This window comes from Nipponia nippon, unplaced genomic scaffold (assembly GCF_047370975.1).
Source record: "Nipponia nippon isolate SJK-2023a ecotype South Korea unplaced genomic scaffold, ASM4737097v1 scaffold_25, whole genome shotgun sequence".
NCBI classification, from domain to species: Eukaryota; Metazoa; Chordata; class Aves; order Pelecaniformes; family Threskiornithidae; genus Nipponia; species Nipponia nippon.
In genome coordinates this window covers 4,717,703-4,739,659 of record NW_028262342.1, presented here as the reverse complement: position 1 = coordinate 4,739,659, position 21,957 = coordinate 4,717,703, and the positions used below count along the sequence as shown (strand labels likewise).

General features: G+C 51.6%; 2 protein-coding genes across 6 annotated transcripts; both read left to right on the top strand.

The window, feature by feature from the left end:
* The first annotated feature begins 828 nt into the window (after positions 1-828).
* LOC148055262 (uncharacterized) lies at positions 829-10,672 on the top strand. Of its 4 annotated transcripts, none has more exons than XM_087761736.1 (16): positions 829-896; positions 1,482-1,628; positions 2,659-2,850; positions 3,490-3,681; positions 3,918-4,014; positions 4,184-4,269; positions 4,710-4,904; positions 5,503-5,574; positions 6,164-6,190; positions 6,877-6,940; positions 7,117-7,227; positions 7,510-7,701; positions 7,981-8,073; positions 8,803-8,919; positions 9,816-10,027; positions 10,188-10,672. In XM_087761736.1, the coding sequence occupies exons 1-16, from the start codon at positions 857-859 to the stop codon at positions 10,190-10,192; spliced, it is 1,842 nt and encodes a 613-aa protein (XP_087617862.1). In that variant the 5' UTR covers positions 829-856; the 3' UTR covers positions 10,193-10,672. The 4 variants fall into 4 exon arrangements, with proteins under 4 accessions (XP_087617862.1, XP_087617863.1, XP_087617864.1 ...); XM_087761737.1 differs by having other exon boundaries at positions 842-869; XM_087761738.1 differs by lacking the exon at positions 829-896 and having other exon boundaries at positions 1,029-1,624.
* Positions 10,673-11,918: 1,246 nt separating this feature from the next.
* Positions 11,919-21,712, top strand: LOC104013186 (C4b-binding protein alpha chain). 2 transcript variants are annotated; one of them, XM_087761754.1, is made up of 12 exons: positions 11,919-12,270; positions 12,395-12,583; positions 13,272-13,368; positions 14,112-14,194; positions 14,977-15,168; positions 15,598-15,780; positions 16,336-16,521; positions 16,658-16,751; positions 17,111-17,196; positions 17,991-18,197; positions 18,593-18,616; positions 18,857-21,712. In XM_087761754.1, exons 1-12 carry the CDS (start codon positions 12,210-12,212, stop codon positions 18,898-18,900), a joined length of 1,446 nt encoding a protein of 481 aa, XP_087617880.1. In that variant the 5' UTR covers positions 11,919-12,209; the 3' UTR covers positions 18,901-21,712. The 2 variants fall into 2 exon arrangements, with proteins under 2 accessions (XP_087617880.1, XP_087617879.1); XM_087761753.1 differs by lacking the exon at positions 17,991-18,197 and having other exon boundaries at positions 12,115-12,270.
* The last annotated feature ends 245 nt before the right edge of the window (positions 21,713-21,957 follow it).

The window sequence follows — 21,957 nt, the reverse complement described above, 5'->3', positions numbered from 1 at the left end:
TGCTGTTCGCTTTTCATATTTTATGCTTTTTCCAGGAAGGTACCAGCTTTTAGAGGTATCTTGGTAATGGTCAGACTTGCTGTTCAATCAGTCCTTTATCAGCACTCTTAGTCATTTATTTTCTAAATGGCCTCCTATGTAAATTTAACTTGGTTTAAAAAAAAAAAAAAAAAAAAAAAAGGAAGAAAATCCATGCAGTAATGTTTGGGAATGTGAATGTTTCTAGTAAGCGGTCTGAAAAAGAAAGCTGGAGCGATGCATACCTGCCCTTAATCCTATTTAGGCGTCCCGGTGCCGAGCTCTGCAGCCCCTCCGCTGCGGCTCCCCGGCTCAGCCCAGGCAGACCCAGGGGCTCGGTCCCAGAACGGCTTTGGGCGCTGTGAGCGACGTCCCCAGCTGCTGCCCTGCCCGGGGGTGGCAGGAGCGTGCGGGAGCGGGCAGGGAGCCGAGGGTGTGTTTCCGTGGAAAGCCAAGAGCAACCCTGGCAGCTCAACCCCGCTTTTTGCTGGCTGGTTTTGCTGGAAATCTCATGTTGTTCCAGTCCGAGCCTGGCAGCGTGGGTGCGTAGAGCAGCACGGGTCAGGCTCCCCTCTGTACGTGCGTTCACTTCTGCCGTCACCATCTGCTTGGCCTGATCCCTGCAGCACGGGGGAGGGATGTCAGAGCATGATAAAGCAAGTCGCCCTCGGCGGCGCCAGCTGAGCAGGCGCAGACCCGCTATCGCAGGGCTCAGCTGCTGGGGCAGCTCCTGCGTGGGAGGTTTTGGTGCTCGGTTGGTTACTGGGGCAATACAGGGCAAAATGGGACAGCAAGCGTGGGTGGCAGAGAGGCAGAGGGACGGGCTGGTCTGAGCCTGATGGTTGTGGCAGGTACGGATGCCTCCTGCGCGGCCTCAGGTAGAAAAGCAGCCTGGTTCAAGGCATTAATCTGAACTCTGTTAGCAAGGGGATTTCACTGAGTTGAAACTACAGCAGGTTGCTCTTCTGATGTAAAATAAAAAAAAAAAAAAGGTAACTTTGGTAACTTTGAGCTTCTCGGTGGAAACTTTGCTGTTTCCTGAATAACAAAGGCAGGCAGGAAGGTGCAGGCAGGAAGGCGCAGGCGGGCAGGCAGGAAGGCGCAGGCGGGCAGGCAGGAAGGCGCAGGCGGGCAGGCAGGCTGCTGCTGGCTGCCCTTTCCTCGGGTGGGGTGACACATGCCCCCTCACCGGCAGCGCTGCTCAGCAGAGCGGGACGGAGCAGCCGATACAGCCACAACCTTTCCTTCGGCTCTTCCCGCAAGCCCTGCGGGCAGGGATCCCAGAGCAGCTCTGCTTTCCCAGGCGGGCACGGAGCTGAGGCAAACTGCTCGGGTGCCTGGCAGGGCCCGAGGACGTCCCTGAGCCTCCGTGGGCAGCGCAGCATCTCGTTCAGAGTTTTGTGTCTAACTGGGAGAGTTACAGTGGAAATGCTGGTATCTCCACTGCCTTGTTTTGTGCATAGGTGTTAACAGAAGCACCTCAAGTAGCAGCTTCAAAGTGAGGCTGATTTACAGCCCGCTGGTCTCCCATGCACCCCTTGGGCTGGAGAAAAGCCCTCTCTTCTTGCAGAAAAACCTCTCCGCGGAGGCCGCTTCCCAGGGACAGGCAGGTGACGTTTGAAGACGGTTTGGGGGGCCTGGCGGGGGGCTGGTGTCGCCGAGCTGCGCTGGGCTGGGCTCCCTGGGGGCAGCCTTGGGCCAGATGCTGCCGGAGAGGGCAGGAGGCACCCGATGAAGATGCAGCTCTCATCCCCGCAGGCAGCAGAGCCAGTGCCGGGGGATGAACGGGACCTTCCCTACCCCTCCCAGCTTCGGGGCGTGCTGCAGGCTTCACAGCTGGAGCTGGCAAGACCCACATGCTGCTTTTTTGCGGTTTTTTCTCTTTTCCTTCGGGACTTGATAGCTTTGGAGAGAGGGGTGTCTTTACTGGAAGGTGCAGAGAAACGATTTGGAGGAGAGCCCCGCTGCATTCCTCTGGCTGCCAAGCATGCCTCTTGGAGCAGACGCGAGGAGCACCGCCTGCTCCACACCCGCTTCCGCTGCCAGCCGCAGCTCGGACTTCCATCAGAAAATTTCCCAGCGCCGAGGTCGCAGGGAGGGACCGGAGCGGCGGGGGTCGGACCCAGGGGCGCGGCGCTGCTTTTGGCTGCCCGGCCCCCAGCCGAGGGTGCTGCTGCCGGCCCAGGGCTGCGGGCAGCACCCACGGGTGCTCTTGAGCAAACCCTTCCCCACCCTGCGGCTCCGGGAGTGGCCCCGCTCCCCCTCCTCTCCCCGCCCTGCCCGGCTGCCCGCCCCCGGCTCCCGGCGCCCCGAGGCAGCCATGGGCTCCGGGCAGCGCCGCCGGCTCCTGCCCGCGCCGCTGCTGCCGCTGCTGCTCCTGCTGCTGCTGCTGCCGCCCGCGGCGTGGGGTGAGCCCACGGGGGGGATGGGGTGATGGAGGGCGGGGGGGCGCTGAGCCCCGTCACCCCGGGCCTGTGCTCCGCGGTGGGTGGGTGCCGTGGGTGCCGTGGGTGTCGTGGGTGCCGTGGGTGCGTGTGCCGCGCTCCCCTGCGGATTCGGATGCGCGTGGGCGTTTGTGCCGTGCCCTGCTCGGGGAGCTGTAGTAGAAGCCCCACTAAGTCCGGCTTTATTTTGCTACAGGTGACTGTGGGCCGTTGCCAGATATAAGCCACGCGGAGCCCCCAGAGGATATTAAACACGAGGAAAGCTTCAAAGTCGGCTTCAAAGTAACGTACAGATGCCTTACCGGTTATATGAAACGCCCCACGCTATTAGATACGATACAGTGCCTCGGAAACTCCCAGTGGTCCAACCTCCCCGAGTTTTGCGGTCGTAAGTATTTCGCTTTCTCTGAAACGAGTTGCTTAGACACGCACGCTGCTTGTGCAAACATTTACGGCTTTAGCAATTGCTGTTTCGAGGGTTTCCCCATCCCAAGTGACACAAGATGCAGTTGCTTGTCAGAAAATCTCTTACTGCCCCTTTTTCCTAACCCTGCTGAGTCCGTTGGAGCCATGGGCTGGAGCTTGTGTGTTAATAAAAATAGATGGCTGGCCTGGGAAACAGAGGAAGGAGGGGCAGGACTAGAGCGGCGAAGCGCTGGCAGAGCTGACTGCTGACACAAGAGTTAACTAAGGGGGAAGGTTTGGCTTTGGGGATTTGCAAACCTCCACTGCGCTTCCCCGCCTCAAACGCTTCAGCCGTGGAACTGGTGAGGGAGGTAGGCACTGCGCTTGTGAATGATTGTAAGAGGGCAAATTTTAACATTTAAAATCTTCTTCCGTTAAATAGTCATCTAGGGATGTTGAATTACACAAATTGCCGATCACCTTCTTAAAATATTTGCGGTATCCACATTCTTAGGGAGGCTTGTGCATTACCACCTGGATTTATGTTTATACATAGTTGAATGAAAAATATTGTTATTTTTGCTCTCTAACTGTACGCTTTGGTTGTCTTTGTTGTCGCTAGGTAGCTGTCCCAGCCCCGTGCGTGTGCATTTTGCTAAAGTATCAGAAGAAGATGAAACGCAGAATTTTTATCCTGTTAATATCACGGTGAAGTACGTTTGTCGCCCAGGCTATGAGAACACCACAGACCAGCTCCCCACCAGCACTTGTCTTGACAATTTGACGTGGTCAGAGGTTCCCAAGCTATGTCAGAGTGAGTGTCTCCATGTCGTTTCGTTTTCTCCAACATCCTCCCACGGCCGCACCCGCGGCGCTGTCTTCTGCGTGCCGCATCTGATTTGTATTTTAGGATTGCTTTTTTTTAATGACGTTTCGCACGAACTACTATCAGATGCCTGGTTTGACGTTGCTATACTGTTATGAAAAGCATGTCTGTGGGTTTTTTCCCCATCCTTGTAGTGTCCTAAGGATAATCTTATTCTTTTTTAGTGAAATCTTGTGGCGTTCCAGCAAATCCAGAACATGGCAAAGTTGTTACAAACAATTATATGCTCAATGCAGAAGCAGATGTAGTTTGTGACCCGGGGTGAGTGTGAAGACAGGTGCCCACTGCATCCCAGTCTCCTGGCCAGAGTCACTGGTGTGCGAGCTGGGACAAGGGGCTCTGCCTGTCAAGTCCTCGGCACCTGTCTGGGGTGACATGTTCTTGGTTGGTGACAACAAACTGATTTGTTGCTGTGCCTTTTACCCCGCAGGTACACATTAAAGGGAGAGTCACCTCTCATCCACTGTTACCTAATGGGAGATGAAGTTGCCTGGAGTCATATTCCAGCTTGTCAGGGTAAGTGAAGTTGTCCAGTGCTTGACTGGAAATACCAAATGTTCCAACTCAGAAATACTGAATCATGTGTTGATTTTACTAAATGAAGTCAGGTGAGCGTCTCTGGAAAGGAGCCAGCTGGTGCGATGAAAGCAGGGACTGGCCAGGAGCATCGCTGGTGCCTTCTGCACGTGAAAGACCAACCTAAACGAGCAACCTGGTGGCCTTGGTGTCCCTGCGGGCTGCCGCTGCCCCTGTGTACGCAGGACAGCAGGCTGGGAGGCACCGCAAAGTAACTGTGCGCCGAGAGGGTGGCCAGGGCTCCCGTTTCGGCCCCCTGCTCCTGCGACTGGTGCAATGCGAGCCTGTGTGCAAGCAGCCCTTGGGTTTTCCTCTCTTCACACCATGGGGAAGAGCATCCCAGGGGTCACCTCCCGAACTCTTTTCTTTTTCTCCCCCAGCTATTTTTTGCCCTCCGCCTCCAGCTATTCCCGATGGGAAGCACAACAGCAGCAGTACAAAGGAGTTCATGTACAGCTCGGTTGTGATGTACACGTGTGACCCTGGGCTCCAGCTCGTGGGAAATGAAACTCTTCGTTGTACAACGGAGAACAGCATCGATGGTGTCTGGAGCGGGTCTCCTCCCGAATGCAGGGGTGAGCGTTGCTGGATAATCGTCCTGTTCTTGGGTAGTTTTTCTTGCTGTGCAGTTCATTGGTCCAAATTCCCTTCTCTCAGAAAGGGAAGGACCCCAGTCTGGACGGGCGTTCCCGTGGGGTTTGTTTCCAAGGGAGCAGCATCCCTGTGCAGCGGTGATGGTTAGCAAGTCTGTGCTTTGCAAGGTGCCAAGCTGTGCTGAAGAACAACGTGAGCACAGTCGTACACGGTTTTATGTTTTTCCCTTCAAGAGGAACAGGCAGAATTTTAATAAACAATGTGTTAAGTGCATCAGTAACTGCAAAGCTGATGGACTAAATCTCGGAATGGATTTATATCTAGTGTCTAACAACACTTGGGCAATAAAGCCAAGTGGGACAGCAGGCGCCCCGCTGTCCGTAAGGCGTGTAGTGTCACTGAGGTCCCTGAGTCACTCTGCCACTGTTCTCGCTGTCATAGCCACAGATGCACAGGTCAGAGGCCACCTGCCCACGCTCCATTTACTCCTCACTGAAGGATTTTATGTATTATGTATAAATGGAGAATTGTCTAAAATATAATTTTGAGTGGTTTTCCTTTATTTTTTTCTCTCTACAGTTAGCACTACGGCAGCGACAAACCAAACTGAACCCTTGGAAGAGAAGACAGCAGAGAATCCTTACTGGCTGGGTAAGAGTTCAGGAGAGGCTTTCTGCCTCAGGGTCATTTTAATTGCTATAATTGCGCCCATGTTGGGTGCCTGTGACTCCACGTGCGGTGGGATTTCTGCTCTCACTCTGCCTTCTTCATTTCTTTTGGCGGGTCCATCTTCCAGTTTCTAAGGGGTTCACACAGGCTTATTCCCTGGTCTGACCCCCTTTTCTCTCTGCTCCCAGCTGAGTGACTCCTTAGCTGACATGCTACGGAGTAGGATTTTTCATGCTTGCGTCTCCCTCCGTGCAGCTGAGCATCTCAGTAGAAAGCACTGGTGTTATCTTGGCTGTATTTGGACGTTGCTGAGGGTGGAGGTGGCCTGGAGCTATGGACCTCAGCTCCGTCAGTGGAGAGCGGTGGGGCGAGGGACTCGAGAAGAGCGTAATGATGTGTGTAGTAGGGAATGACAGATTGTTTTGTAGTATTTTGTCTTCTCAGCAGTGTTAAGGTTAACTGGGTTTGAGTAATACTGTTCTGTGGGCATAGATTAAGGAACTTCCCTGTTTAGTTATCAGCATTGTTGGCTTCATTTTTTTAACATCAACTTCATTATTTTCTTCTCTAGCAACTATCCTCATCCCTGCTTGCATTGGTAAGTAGTTTAAAATTGAAAATATACTTTCCTAACCCAAAGCTGTTATTTGCTATTAAATTCCTGGAGTGGGTGGTTTTGGTTTACTCCTTTCACTCCCCCTAGTCCTGAGTGTCTCTGGTCAGGATTCAGGGGTTTCTCTGCTGTTGGGTAATGCAGCAGCATTGCAAGCAACTGGACGGATTGTCTGCGTCTTAGTAGAAAACATTACATCAATTGAGGATGAAATGAAAGCAGACAAAGAAGCCAACTGTATGCCCTGTCACTCTTTAATTGATAAAGTTGCTTTAAAATGCCTTGGCCGACACTGAAAGGTAAGAGATCAGTGAAGCTTGGAACATCCTTGTTGCAAAAGAGATCAAGTACTAAAACCGGTGCGTATGTTTAAAATGCAAAAGAAACAGGAGACTGTCTATAAAAGCACTAAATAAACGAGGATCCCACCCTTAAGAAATGAGCACGGCACCACACTTAGCCGTGGTTTCTGTGCTCTGCGTCCCGAGGCCCAGGAGGGGTTTTGCATTATTCTGGCTGAGAGGGAGCCTCTGGGTGGTGACAGCAGCCCCAGAGCGGAGAATTTTGCTGCCAGTCTTTTACCAAACTGCAGTATTTCACTTAAATTACACACCAAATTTGTTGTTTATTTTGGGTTTGTTTTTTTTTTTTTTTTGCTTCTTTGTTGTTAGTTCTCCTAGTAGCCCTGGGAATTCTAGCTGGGATCATCACAAGACGGAAAGGCAAGAAAAAGCAGTAAGTGAGCCTAAGCTGCCCCTCATGAATCATAACTTTCCCTAAGGATAACTGGGTATTTTCTCTTAAGCTCTGAGTGATAGTAATTACCTTCAGTATATACGTGCATGGTTAGTACTATCTTTCCATGTTGCTAAGTTGCTTTTTATTCTATGAATTTTCTCCTTTCTCTTCAGCTCTTATAATATGCATTTCCAAAAGGGCGAGGTGAAGGGAAGGGATGCACCGATGCAACCCAAGATTACAGATGGTGAGAAGCAGCCCGTGCCGTGGCATTCCTATTTTTGGTAGGTTTGCTTGTTCATCTGCCCAAAAGCTTGTGCCACTCTTCCGACTATACCCACAGAGCTCAGCGGTGTTATTCCTAGCTACAAACCTTGCCGTGCCTGACCACACCGCTACGGCACATCTTTATGCAGTTTTTGACTCTAAAATGCCAACACCTCTGCCTCTGCGATGAACACGCCGCTCGCCGAAGAGGCGACGGCTGCTTCATGGGAGGGTTTGGTGTTCGCCGGCTGCTCTCGGGGCTCAGCAGGAGGGGTTCCCCCTGTCTTTCTTGTCTGCAGCCACACGACAAGTTGCCACGTGTGTCCCACCTGCGAAGAGCGGCTGCACGCTGCCCTGGCCCCCTGCGCCGAGCCCGCGTGCCACGGCTGCGCCACCTGCGAGGACTGGCTGCGCGCCCAGCCCGGCACACCGCGCACCTACTCGGTCTCCAGCATCGGCAGTGGGGAGAGCCGAAGCCCTGCAGGCACGAGGTACCGCGGCCGACTGGGCGCTTGCTCCTGCTCCCCTTGCACGGGTCCGTGTAAAGTGAAAGAGGAAGAAAGGGGTGCTTCTCGTGGGGGAGAAAGCATCTATCCATGGATAGAGCAGGTTTTGCAGCTTGAATTCCTTTGCTTCCTTTAAGTTCAGTTTTAGCAGCAGAAAGTACTTGCTATTTAGAAAAAAGTGGTTCCGCAGGGCAATAGTTGTTCTGGGAAAGCCATGCATCCAGGTGGGTTCAGGTTGTCTTCTCTCCCTTTCTCTGCCCTCAGCTCTCCTGCCAAAGCTGCAGATGTGCAGGGTGACGGCACAGCAGAAGCTGTTCTGGAGCAGAGTGAGGCAGAGCCGCCCATGGACCACGAAAGGTCTGTCTTCCACTTAAAAATACACAGGTGCCATGGTGGGCTTGAATAAAAATCATTTCAGAGTAGAGTAGACCTGTATTTATTCAATCTGAGGAGAAAATAAGGGTATTCTGCACCTCCTTGTTTGTTCCCACTTCTTTCCTGTCTCGATACCGTGCTGAGTAATACAGCATTTCATTCCTTTTAAAATGCTAATCTCTCTGCTTTTTTCCCCCCTAACACAAAGGCGCTCTGGACAATTTTTGTGCTTTGTTCTTTCCGTGCTTTTAAAAAGCATTCAGCACGTGCAGGTGTTTCTCCTATTTCCTCGCTCGTGTTGCGCTCTGGCAGTCGCACCGTACACCGCGATGCCCGGGTGCTCGCCGCAGCGCTCGGCATGCAGGGCTGGCACGGAGCTGCCCTCTCCGCTCCCCCTCTCTGCTCTGGGAGAGAAACGCTGAACTGGAGCCTAACTGGGTTTGCAGGTTTGGTGGGGTGAGGTTGGGAAGTGGGGGGCTAGCTAGAAGGAGAGTATGGATTTACGAAGCAGTGTGTTTCAGAACAGACATAGAAACATCCCACACATTTTAGCAAAGTGGGGGAGGTTTGTGCTAGAGCTAATTCCAGGTTTTCATCCAGCTTGGAACGGTTCCTCAGCACCAGGGAAGCTGGAGGTGCCCAGCTTCACGGGTGATTTTTGAGTTTCCCGAGGGAGACTCGATGCATGTCCTCAGCGGTGCTTCTCCACAGCAACCATCACGTCTGTCCCACCTGTGAGAACTGGCTGCGCGCCCACCTTGGCCAGTGCGAAAGCCGTCCTGCGGCGCCTGGGGAGCGGCCGGGGGAGCCCCGCCGGCAGGACAAGGGGTGAGTGCGGTGCGGCCGGTGCAGGCAGCTCCTCTCCGCAGCGGGCACCGCGGTGTGCGCCGAGCGTCCTCAAACCTGAGAGTTAACCATGTAACTTAAAATAAAAAAATGATGGGGGGGGGTAAATGTTGGTTCTGCTTGCTTATAGCTCGGTATCGGGGTAAATGTGTGGTGTCTGCTTGCGAGCAAAGAGAGGTGAAGCTGGTGTGATGGTTATTTGGACAACTCTTGTGTGGTTTCCTTGGGCGTCTCTGAGTCAGGTTGTGCTCCTCAGGTGTCCTCACTTTGCTCGGCCTCGTGTCTTCTTTGGCCTGGGATGGAGCTTTGTCTTTTATTAAGCAGCAAAAGAGCCTGAGTGCTGTGAGAGACCCTGCAGCATGGGCCTTCTGTTCACGTCGCTGCCAAGTGCTTTTTCCACCTCTAGGCACGGTTAGTTTGTTTGGGGCAGAGCAGCGACGAGCTGAGCGAGGTGATCTTGTTGCTCAGTTTATTTTTTGGCACCTGCCCGTGGGAGTCTTGAGCTCTCTCAGGCCCACAAAGCTTCCTCTGTCACTGACAGAGGCAAAGTCAAATAAACTTTCGGTTAAAGTAAACATGGTTTGATGTGTGCATCCGCCTGCTTTCGCTTTTGTAAGTATGAACTTCTTTTTACCAGCCATTTATTTCATGCTGTTCCTGCGAGTGCTTGTTCCACTTGCTATTAGCCCTAACCCTGGAGGAGCCATTTCAGTTCTGCACTTGTGAGTCACTACTTGTTTGGGTTTAAAAAGTTAGTATCTTTGAAATTGTTGCTGAAACTAGCTTTTGTAGGTGCCAGAGCCTGTGTGGTGTGGCTTGGCGAGGAGCAGTTCCCGACATAAACCCGCCAGGGCTCACCTTTGGCTCTCTCTCCACAGCCCACAGGGTCCCGTCTGCCCTCCCTGCGCCGACCGGCTGCACCTCTCCCTTGTCCACAGCGACACGGCGGGCTGCCCCGTGTGTCCCCTGGCCGGGGAGGGGACCCTGGCTCACCTCGTCCCCCACCGCAGCCCCGGCTGCCACGTCTGCCCCGTCTGCGCGGCGCCCACCCACGCGCACCTGTGCCAGCGCCGGCACCAGGCACCCGACGGTAGGGACCTGCGCGGGGGCACCCAAAACGTCCTTCGGGTCACCGCAGCTCGGGGCTAAGGTGCCATGAACCAGAGTCTGCAAAGGTCACTCCTGCCAAAGCCAAGGGTCTGCAGCATGCAGCAGCTAACCCCGATTAACTGCTTGTTTCCCTGTTGCAGGATAAATGCCGATGGCTGTGGCATCCTTAGCGGCACAAAGCCGGTTGGAGAGAAGGGGGAGTTGCTACGCTAACTCCTCACCTTGTCGGGATGAAGTTCTAAGTGCAGGAAGGCAACCTGAAATCAAACGTTTGACTCCACACTCAAGAATTTCTTTGTAAAGAAGCCGGAAAATCAAACATACTTCAAAGTCAGCTCCGTGTTGGCTCAGTGCCTACTTTTTTGTTTGTGTCAGTATGAAAAAAAATATTTTTGCAACTCTTAAAGTGAGGCTTTAAAAATTCAGTAAACGTTTCTTTCCACTAGGAAAATAATTTCGTAGTAAACACCTTCTTTGCACAATTTTGCAAGATTTACTCGTATTTTTTTAAGTGACTTTTTTACTGAGGTTCCTTTACTAGTGTGCAGATACAAGTATGCAAATTGCAGTATTTATAGTAAAGCTGTTTGTAAGAAAAAGGAATATAAAATAAGTAATACTAGTACCCTGGCTTTTTATTTATTTATTTATTTATTAATCAAACCTTCTCATAGAGCCCTTGAAATCGTTTTGCAGTCTCATTGTTTGGCGGATGTAATCAGCTGCTCGGGTAATTGCTGCTGCTGAGGTTGCGCCGCTGTCCCCAGCAGCGTGCCGGGCCTTTCCTGGGAACTGCGATGACGCAGGCGAGGTGCCGCTGCTGGAGCGGGGCCCGTTGCCACCCCGGGCGGTACCAGGGCAGCCTTGGGGCAGGTGCGTGCCCCTCTCCAGGTATAACCTTCCCTCGGACGACCCGAGTATTCCTGCACCGGTCATATTCTCTACCCAAAAAACCCGGCTGCAGCTCCAGCAAGGAGTTCAGAGGATTAAACTAACTTCTCCCTGCTTGGCGTTTGAGGGCTTGTACTCCTTGTTTTGTTTTGACATGGGTGCAAAATTCATAGTGATAATACAGAAGCTGTAAAAATTGCCTTTCTGTTTCACTGGTGTTTGCCAAGAGGTTGAACTTCTTGGTGTTCTGGCAAAAGACAGGCAGTGATATGGGCAGGGCAGAAAGGTGCCACACAGTTATCTGATTCTGCTGTTGTGTTTGTTTCTGATTCTGCTGTTGTATTTGTTATCAAACTGGGGCGCGGGACGTTTCTGTGGGCTTGTGCTGACGGCTGCAATCCTGATATTGCTGGGACGAGAGGGAGAGGCAGGGGCCACCTGAGCACCTGCGCTGCCCCGTGCCCTGGCTGCCATCCCTTGCTGTCCCCGTCCATCATCCCTTCGCACACGGGGCTGGAGGCAGCAAGGGCTGTGCAGGGGTGCCGAGCGGTACCTCCGGCGTGCCCGAAGCCTCGCCTAGCTGACGCAGAGGGAGCGGTGCAATGACGAGAAGGTGTAGGCACGGTGCAACGTGGCGTGGCAGCAGGACAAGTGCTCTTCAAGGGAGAGCCTGGGGTGGCCTCGGCGGAGGACCAAGGGCAGGGCAATGGGGTGGACCCATCAAGGCCAAGCAACCCTCCCAAGGCAGACACTCCCATCCGCTTACAGCATTCCTTAGAAGTCATGCGGATTGCGTGCTGGGTTACTCAACCCTCAGGTAAAATCCTGTCGGGATTTACCGTGTCGGGAGCGCTCAGCCCTGCGAGGAGCCGGGCAGGAGAGGCCACGGGGGAAATACGGGAGAGAGACCTCACCCCAGCGCCAGCCGCCTGTGTTTTGCCGTTTCTCGGCTGTTAAGCGGCATCATTTCATAGCCGACAGCGGAGGAAGCGGCCGCGCCGGGGAAAGGACCGTGGGAGCGGCGGCGCGGCTGCCCGCCGCGGGGAGCACCGCCCCGGGACCCGGCGGAGCCAAAGCCCCCGCTTCCCTCCGCGACCTGGAAAAAAACCAAGCAAACCAAATCCACAAAAACAACGCGGCCGTGCTGCTGCCGTGACGCAGAGTCCGGGCAGGGCCCGGCCCCGGCCCCGGCCCCGCCCGCCCCGGAAAAGGCCGCGCCGCTGCGCATCGCGGGAGCGGTACCGGCACCGGCACCGGCACCGGGAGCAGCCATGGCGCTGCGCTGGCTCTGCGCGGTGCTGCTGGCGCTGCCGGCGCTGCCCGGCGCCTGGGGTGAGCGGGGCTGCGTGGGGATGGGGCTCGGCGGGGACGGGGCCGCGTGGGAAAGGGCGCCCGGGCGGCGGGGGGAAGGGCTAAGGCGAGCCCCAACCCGCCATCATCCTCCCCCTGCCCGCAGGTGGGTGCGGGCCGCCGCCGAGGCTTGCCTTCGCGGAGCCCCCCGCGCCCCTGATGGATTCCTACGCCGTGGGGACCAAGCTGATCTACAGGTGCCGGCCGGGGTACAGGATGGCCAGTGGCAAGTCCCCCGTGGTCATCTGCCACTCCAACTCCAGCTGGTCGGAGGTGAACCCCAACTTCTGCATCGGTGGGTTCCCCCCTCGGGGCTCCTGGGATCGGGGCGGGGGGGGGGGGACACGTCCCCTGCTGCACCCCAGACCCCACGGGCGGTTTGGCGCCCTTGGGAAGGATGCTCCCCGGGTCACTGGTTTTAGCGCAGTTGAGAACAAGCGCTCGCCCTGCGTGCCTGCCTGGGGTTGCCCTTTCCGCTTAGAAACATTAATCTCTGAGAGATGATCTCTGCCCTTTCTAATTACTCTACCATCTGGTGATACAGCGTAAATACTATAATATATTTGCAGAGAAACAAGGTACAGCGCGGAAAAGGCCGTGGGAGTCTGTTGTCCCCATGGTAATCACCTGTACTGGCCCTGGGGTGGTCAGCGCGTCCCCCCATCCCCTTCTCCTTCGTGCTGTTTCCCTACAGACCGGGACCTCTGCCCTCAGCCCACTGCTCTCAGTTTCCTTTCTCATTAAGCATATAAACCTTGGCTTTTTTTATTTGTCCTTAGCTTTATTTGTGGTTTTATTGGCTTTTTATTTGTGTTTTAACTTTCAGTTCATCAGAAGTTAATGTGGATCTTCTGTCTTTTCTGAAAGTGCTGGTACTTGCTCATGAGGGAAGTTAGGTCTGTAATGACACTGAACAGTACTGTCACCTGTGTTTCACCATCATGCTATAAAATAAAGCTAATGCTGATCGCTTGCCCTCCCAGGAAAATCGTGCGGTCTCCCAGAAATCACGAATGGCAACATTAACTACACGACGGACCTCCTGTTCGGGGCGACGATAAGCTTCAGCTGTGACATGGGGTAAGCTCGCGCTGACCCAGGCTCCTGGTGAGTCGACGGAGCTGAGGCTGGGAGACAGCGCCTGCGGGACACTCGGAGGCTTTTAATATCTGGGGGCTGTTACCTTGGCAAGCACAGGCACGGCGGGAGGTGTTCGGAGTGGGGAGCCGTGGGGGTCAGGCTCTCTCCTGCTCTTGCTGTTAACACAGATTATCGCCTGGGCACGAGAGTGTCGTCTTTGCAGATTGCTTTTCAGCTGCTTTGCAAAGAATTTTGTTCCTTTCCTGTTGGTGCTGGTTAGTAATTCAGCGTTCACTGTTGTGCGATGGGTCCGGCTGTGCATGTCTTAGCTAAGGGGTCTCGGGAAAAGAGGGCTGAGGTGGCCTGGGGATGCCGGGAGCGGGGCGAGCGGGAAAGCGAGCGGTTAGGGTATGTCAGTGACACCTAGCTCTGCTCAGAAAATAAGTCGCTATTTGGATCTACCACGGCACAGCGCAGGGCTGAACAGACTCAGGGTGGGGATGCCGTCTTGCTCGCGCTCCTGTGAGCTTTTATCCACCTGCTGCAAGTATTAAATTTCCTCTAACTGCATCATATATTGCATTTCTTTGGGTATTGAGAAAACTGTATTTTATAGGAAGGCTAGCTGCCTTTCCCCTAGGGTTCAGCTCCTCCAGAGAATACCACTAGAAACGGTGCAACTTTCTGAATTTCCCAAGTTTTTTTCACTTTTTTCAAAGACATTCAACCTTCTCTTTTCTTAGGTACCGATTAGTTGGGAAGCTGTCTGTACAATGTATACTTAGAGGCAATGAAGTTACTTGGGATAGCATTCCACGCTGTGACAGTAAGGAGATCTTAAATGTTTTGTGTACATCTCTTCGTCGAAGATATTACAATATAGCTGGTAGTTTGGGGAACGGCAGGTGGATACTCTCTTCTTGGCACCTAATACAAATTATATTAGCCTTTAATGAGACTGACTCCTTACCTCTCCCCCAAACAAGCATTCTCGGTGGAGCTGGGAATGAAAATGAAATACCAAGGAGGATCTGTGGATGTTGGCAGCAGCTCTGTAGTCAGATCGGTGAGAAAAGCAGCTCCCCAGGCTGTTTGTTGGTATTGCCCAGCACAGGCACACAGCAAGATTTCTGTCGGGCTGGTGCGGACGTTGCATCGCTCGGGTTGTGTTTTCTATCAGGCAACCATTGCTGAATGGTTTATCAAGAGCTGGGCTTGACCAGGACTGGGATGCCTTCAGAAATGACTGCACATCCAACATCTCAATTTTCAAAGGGGAAATAAATTCCAAGAGTTGCGTTGGTGCTATTTGGGCTTTTTTTAGCATCCTGTGGGATGGGCCTGCCCCTCGGCTGCTGATAGTTTAGATGGTTTGCTGCTATAGCAGGTATTCTGGCCTCGTCCTCATTAGCACAAGGAAGGTAGGAAGCTGTTTCCCTGTTTTTTCTTTGGCTTTTATTATTTTTTTATTTGGGTTGGTTTTTTTTTTGGGGGGGGGGGGTGTTTGCTGTTGTTTGTTTGTTTGTTTGTTTTTTTAAGTAGTTAGACTTGAGTTTCATATTCGATAGAAACGTTCTTGCATTTTCTTGCTGTTGCTTTCCCACGCAGTTATTCACTGTTTACCACCTCCTGAGATCATGAACGGGCAGTTCAGCAACAGGGACAGCGAATTCACCGTTGGCATGGCTGTAACTTACTACTGTAAGGAAGGTTTTACTCTTATTGGAAATAACATGATTGACTGTACGACAGATGATAACATCATGGGAAAATGGAGCAGTCCAGCCCCTGAATGCAAAGGTAAATGTTTTCTTTCTCTCCTTATTCTTTTGGCTTTGTTTCTCATCCCTCTCCCGATCTGTACTTTCCCAATGGGCTGCCAAACATGAGGAGGTTGATTTGAGTCTAAAATGATTCCCAGAAAGCTTAATGCAGTGATCTCTCAAGTTGTGGTCAGAGGCAGGGCTTGGTTTAATGGCCTCTTCAGCGCACAGAAAGCCTCCCTCTCCCTGCCCAGGGCTTCCTGCAAATGAAAAATGAAGCTCTCGCGTGTGCAGGTGCTTAATGACACCGCTGTCCATGGAGTGATTGCACCCCACTGGGGACCTGCTTCCCAGAGTGAAAGGATGGCAGTTCTCTTAGTAAGCTTCTCGTGTAATGCCTCTGGTGTCACTGCAGGGCTTTTCCTTCTTCTAATACATATTCTTATTGTCTTATCTTCACTTCCAGTGGTCAGCTGTAAAAATCCAGAAGTGAAAAATGGGAAAAGGTTGTCTGGCTTTGGCACTGTGCACGCGTATAAAAATACGGTGACCTTTCAGTGTAATCCTGGTCATTTATTGAACGGTAGTAGCCTAGTTACTTGTGAAGCAGACAGTACCTGGAAGCCGCCTCTGCCAACATGTGACCCAAGTGAGTACAAACAAATTTATTTCCTTGAGCAATAGGACTGAAGCAGGGTTAAGAGCTGTTGAGCAGATCAGCTTCCAAACCTCGTGCACTTGTAGCCATGCCCTCTCAGAGCATGCTGGCTTGGGTCCTCAGCGTGGCAGCCCAGGCCAATAATATATTTAGACCTGAAGCTATTTATTTGTGAACCGCAACGGATCCAAAAGCACACTGAAAGAAGAGATAAAACTACACGTGACAGGTTTGCTTCACCAGCTTCCAGACATGCTGGGGATGTTTGGCTTCTGAGCTCAGCTGGTCCTGCACGTTGCATTGGTGGTCAGTGAAGAAGCATCTCTGATGCAGAGATGCTACGCGATCTCCATCTTTTCTCTGGTTAAGCAAACTGTGATATATGTTGTTGTTTGCTAAATGGGTTGGATGCGAACTGTATCCCAGACACTGACAGTCAGACAGGTTAAAATGGCGGGTGCTCCAAAACATGCAGTTCGCTGTTGTTATTGCAGACCCTTTGGGTGCTCTTCTGTAGCTAACCTTGGTTTTGTCTCCAATTGTTAGTCTACTGTGGCCCTGCCCCACACTTCCCTTTCGCTGAGGGCGAAACGGCGGTGGGTGACCGCTCTCTTGCTGGAACTGAGCTGAGGTATCGGTGTAAACCGGGTTATACTGCAGCACATGGAAAATCCTCTGTTGTCACTTGTCTGAGCAATGCAACGTGGTCTGCAGACCCAGATTTCTGTATACGTGAGTATCTCTGTTCCTCTCCTGTCTTGACTGACTGTATGAGCGATTTGTACATGCTTGAGACATTACTCTGAAATTTGGGTCATGCCCATCTCTGGGTTTGAAGTAATTCCCATGCTGCTTTCTTTTCCTCTAGGACAGCAATGTGCTGCTCCCAAGATCAAGAACGGGGATGTGATTGGAGACAATTTCCTGTTTGAGGCAGTTGTGACGTTCACCTGTCATCCTGGGTGAGTGGATCGCTGCTTAAAAGGGACCGACTCGGGGGTCAGAAGACAGGGATCACAGGCAGTAACATCCACCACCTCCCTCCCTCCCTGGTTTCCCAGTGCAAGTCTCCAGTGAAACCGTATATTATGTCTTCAGTGAGATGAGCATGTGGCAACACGCATGTGCTTGGTAATGCAGTGAACTGCTTCAGTTCGGCTCATATTAGTGCCCTTATTTAGTGGCTTTGATGTGGCCAGATCCCATTTCATAGCAGGGGCAACTTCTGGTTAACAACTTGCCTGCATGCAGCGGTGGGGAGGCGGGGGAAGAACCCTTTCTGTGTTGTCTTCTGGAAAGTACTAAACTTCTCTTTCTTTAGCTTTAAATTAAAGGAACCATCTTCTGCCAAATGTGTGGTATCAGGAAATGGAGTTGATTGGGATACAGCACCTCCATACTGTGAAAGTAAGAGGGGAAAAACCTGCACAGAGCCATTAAGATAATAGTTGGGACTGCGCTGGTGTAGCTGCCTTTGCTGGTGGGCTTGGGCTGCTCTTACTTGCGCTTCTTAATCAATTGTAAAATTCATTATTTCAATACTAACTCGTGCTGTGAGGCCTTAGGTGCAATATTCTCATACAGTTGTCTCAACAATCATTGTGGATGCCCCCTCCCTGGCAGTGTTCAAGGCCAGGTCGGATGGGGCTTTGAGCAGCCTGGTCTAGTGGAAGGTGTCTCTGCCCATGGCAGGGGGGTTGGAACCAGATGATCTTTAAGGTCCCTTCCAACCCCAACCATTCTGTGATACTATGAATTCAGAAATTATGCTGACAAAGTGGAAGGAGCAAGGGAAGAGCAGAAATTACAGAAAAAAACAGTCACAGGAGGAAAGTTTTCTTTCTCTAGTTACCAGGGAAAGACAAAGATAATTGGATGTTAGAACTTTGTCCACTTGATTTGGTGTAATGCTGAAATCAGGTGTTACGAAGTCAGTGTATCGTGTTACGTGAAGCTAGAAATGGGTGGAACATTTCTTCTAGCCTGATTAGGCACTTCTGTGGCTTATGTCATGGGGTGAGATCCTGGAGTTGGGGCTAACGGGCAGTCACTGAGGTCCAGTACCAAGCAAGAAAGCTTGACGTGTTTTCAGTTGCTGCTAGATGCATGGCGTTTGGCTGTACCTCCTTCTCCCCATACACCTCTTCACCTTTTCAGTTAGGAGAAGTACTCAGACACTCTTGCTGATGTCCCTCCTGTAGGACAGGTCCCCAGTATTCTCTGCGAAGAGCCCCCCACGATTGACAATGGGATGCACAATGGCACAAAGGGCACCAACTATGTCCAAGGCTCCACTGTAGTTTATAAATGCAAGCATGGCTTCACCCTTGCTGGAGCAGCCTCTGTTCGCTGTGAAGCAGATCATCAATACCATGGAGTCTGGAGTAAGCCTACTCCTGAATGCAGAGGTGACTATCTCCTGTGTCTGTCTTGCTGCCTCCTCTCTGTCTTCAGAATGCCTATTTTTTCCCTCCTCTGTGAATCCTCAAATCAGATAATTCTGCTAAGGAGTAAGCCTTAGATGCTTCCTGAAACAGCTTCAGTTAAAATCTAGTGCCAAAAGAGCATGGTTAGGTTGCGGCATGGACTCACATGCTAGTGGCTAGTATCCTGGTAGATACGTCGGTGTTTTAACAGATAAACGTCTGTGGAGCTGGGCTGTGCAGGGGTCCCGTTCCGTGTGTTGCTGGAAGTATCTTAATGTGCATCGGCTCTGATTTGGGATACTGCATGTTGTGTAGTTTGATGAATTACTGTGCTGAATGGGTCCCGAGTTTCATGTTTTGGCTCGCTTCCTTTCCAGGTGGAGCGAACGTGATCATCGTTGGTAAGTAATACATATTCCTGAACCCCTGTACCGTGCTCTTGCCTATCTTTATATTATTGTCTCCTGCGTGTTCTGCTTGAAATAAGCTTAAAAGCCTTCCACTACAGTCTGTCGTCAGATTTGTATTGTTGTTGCTTTAAGATCATGCTGTGAAAAGGTGGAGGGAAGGTAAAGGGGACCAGGGAGGGAAAAGATAGTTGAATATGTTTGGAGTGAAGACTTCTTATTTGTCTCTTGTAGGACTCTTCCCCCTCCTCCTGGCAATGCTGGTTATGAACATCTAGATTAGGGAATGAGAACAGCAAGGTGGCACTTGTAGACGTGTTGGACTTGATCGCGCTGTGCTCTGCTTTTCCCTCCTGTGAAATTGGCCCTGAATCTGCAACCAGCTGACCTTGGATGATGAAGCCCAGATGCTCCCCGCCGCTGCTCGCGAAGCACTTGCGCATTGGCTGCAGCTGCGCGTTGTGTTGGACACAGCAGCTCATGCATGGCACTGGGCTGGGCGGCTCTTTGCCACTCAGCTGAGAACGCTGTTCAGAAATCACAGAATCATAGAATGCTTTGGGATGGAAGGGACCTCTAAAGGTCATCTAGTCCATCCCCCCTGCAATTGGCAGGGTCATCTATCAAATCAAATGCGGTTGTCCCCATGTTAAGTCACAATGATGCCAAAGACCTTCGCGCTGCAAGAGTAGACTCAAGGAAATCGTGAGCTTTGGTTACCTCCACATGTTCAGCTTTTCAGCCCCACTAAGGTCGTGTTGTGCCTCGTCCTGATCAGGATTCAGGGGTTTCTTAAGTGTCCTGAGGTGGGACATGCTCCGGCTGCCGAGAGGATTAACGGTGAATGTCTTCATGTGTGTGATATATGCTTGAAAAAAATAAGTTTGATACAAATAGGATGCATAAGTCAAGTATTATCTGTGGGTACTGAAAGCATTGAAAGTGTTCATATGAAAGCATGGTTGTAGTTATTGCTTCAAGGCAAGTCTGAGCCGTTGTGCAAATAACAATCCTTACAGATCAGTCATTTTACCGGAGAGAAAAAAATCTAAATGCCTTAATACAAAGACCTACTATTCTGACTCTTCCTGTATGTACTAAAATTAGTTTTAAACTTCAGCTGAAGGCCTCTGCCCTGGCGCTATCTCCGTATCATGTCGAGGCTTTTCTGCGAGTATCTTGTGGTAACGCCCTTCCTCTCCCTGCAGTGACTCAACGCTTCTGTAGAAGTGCTGAAGCTTTCGGTGGCTGAAAGCCCCGGGAGGAACCCAGCTGCGTGGGCATTGGGGGGCAGCGGAGCTCATCCGCAGGCAGGTGGCGTCCGGGCCAAATGCAGAACTTGCAGGTGTCTCGGCAGATGCCACCAAGCATCAGAAAGTTGCTGTGTGTGAACCTTTTCACTTTCTGCTCAAATGCCGCCTGCCTGGGGTGACTGATGGCAGGGAACGGCTGTCTGAATTTGCACTTAAAAGGCTTTTTCAGGTGGTGCTGTGCACCCTGAACCCAGCTTAGCCCCAGGGGCTGCTGTGATGCTGGGGAGGAAAAGCGGGTTTTCCGGCCCCTTGCTCCGCTGGCGGCAGGGCTGCTCCGGCCGCGCAGGGCAACTGTTGCTCTGCCGCTGCCCCCAAAGTAGGCACAGGTGCACGTAGAATCACAGAATCGTTTAGGTTGGAAAAGACCTTTAAGGTCATCAAGTCAAACTGTTAACCCAGCACTGCCAAAGCCACCCCTAACCCGTGGCCCTAAGCACCACATCTACCCGGCTTTTAAATCCCTCCAGGGATGGGGACTCGATCACTTCCCCGGGCAGCCTGGGCCAGGGCCTGACTGCCCTTTCGGTGAAGAAGTTTTTCCTAATATCCAACCCAAACCTGCCCTGGCGCAGCTTGAGGCCGTTCCCTCTCATCCCATCGCTTGTCCCTTGGGAGAAGAGACCGACGCTTTGTGAGGAGGGGTAGAGGTAAGGGAGGGAGCGTGCTGTCCCCAGCTGGATTCAGGCTTTGGTGGTGCCACGAGGACAGCTCAGATGATGGGACCTCACTCACCTTGTCTAAACCAAAGACACAGGCAAAAGTGTGTCTTGATTTGTTTGGCTGATAGAAAAGCCACATCGTGGTGTTGGTGTCCTTTCCTAGTTTTAACTCAGCCTTGCTAAATGCTCATTTAATAAGCTAAAGAGGTATGTAGCATCTTGTAAAATGAAGTAAAGATTTGAAGGCTTCCTGGGAATCCTATTTATAAGGGAAACAAAACTGTGGCAGGATTTAAACTAGTATTCAGCTATTGCCTGAATCCCGCTTGAGATGCTAGGACTTTTAGCTGCTGATAAAGCAAGATTTTGAGGTTTGGGGTTTTGTCTGATGCGGTGGTAAATGACCCATCTGTGAGCTTGTCATGATGTGCAGTTGGGAACAGGAAGCATTCAAAATGCGTCTACTACATACTTTTGGTTTCTGCATTTTCACCAGTGCTTTCTTGTTAACAGGAACATGCATCTAATTAGAGAGAAAACAACAAATAGCCATTTCCATCAACGCGTTAGTCTTGTTCCATATAGACCCGCAAAGTTCTCCCTTCCCATCAGAGCACTATCCTGCTCAGCTGTCACTGGGGTACCGTGAGATGCTGTTTTCGGAAGCCAGTCTTGCAGAACAGGCACTTGCCGATTGTTGGTTATTTTTATATATCTCTTACCATAAGCCAGGAGGTTGACTAGATAAACAAAACAGAAATGTAAAGCCTCGTAGCTTAGTGTTGTGTTCTGTTTTGTTATTTTAATCCCAACACAATTGGTCCTACTGCATAGTCCAGAATGGTTTTTCCAAATGATTTAACACCTGATCTGGGATCAGCTTGAAATGATCTCCCCGCAACCAAATGGAAGGAACTCTGAATGCTGTGACATAGCGTACGGGTGGGGTCACCAAAATTTACTGTTGAAGAGGGCTTATCTGCTGTGTTTGTAATTGAGTTGTACATAATTATACTTCATAATCTCAGTGTAACCAATCAAGTGCAATTCTGAAGTATAAATGTTGGATATGTAAATATTGGAAGCTCTCTTTCAATAAAAGGGATAAAAAGACTTGAGTAACGCATGTTTTGCTGCTTGTTTTAGGCTCAGAAAGATCCTCCGGTATGTGAGCTGGGGAGCTGGAGGTTGCTGCGGCTGCTCCTACATCAAAGTCCCATCTGGGGATTTTTATTCTTCCAGCCAGCGGCGAGGGATGACGCCAGCTTGGATGAATCCTAGAGGAGCCAGGGTTGGGTCAGGAGGGTTCGGGTCCTCAGCTGCAGGGCAGTGTGCGGGCTGGGCTGCACGCTGCACCTCCTGG

Excerpts from the sequence above, each read along its gene's own strand:
- LOC148055262 (XM_087761735.1), top strand. The coding sequence starts at position 2,006 with ATGCCTCTTGGAGCAGACGCGAGGAGCACCGCCTGCTCCACACCCGCT. Across the intron at positions 4,270-4,709 it reads TCATATTCCAGCTTGTCAGG|CTATTTTTTGCCCTCCGCCT; the intron begins GTAAGTGAAGTT and ends TTTCTCCCCCAG. Across the intron at positions 5,575-6,163 it reads AGAGAATCCTTACTGGCTGG|CAACTATCCTCATCCCTGCT; the intron begins GTAAGAGTTCAG and ends TTTCTTCTCTAG.
- LOC104013186 (XM_087761754.1), top strand. The coding sequence starts at position 12,210 with ATGGCGCTGCGCTGGCTCTGCGCGGTGCTGCTGGCGCTGCCGGCGCTG. Across the intron at positions 14,195-14,976 it reads TAGCATTCCACGCTGTGACA|TTATTCACTGTTTACCACCT; the intron begins GTAAGGAGATCT and ends TTTCCCACGCAG. Across the intron at positions 15,169-15,597 it reads TCCAGCCCCTGAATGCAAAG|TGGTCAGCTGTAAAAATCCA; the intron begins GTAAATGTTTTC and ends CTTCACTTCCAG.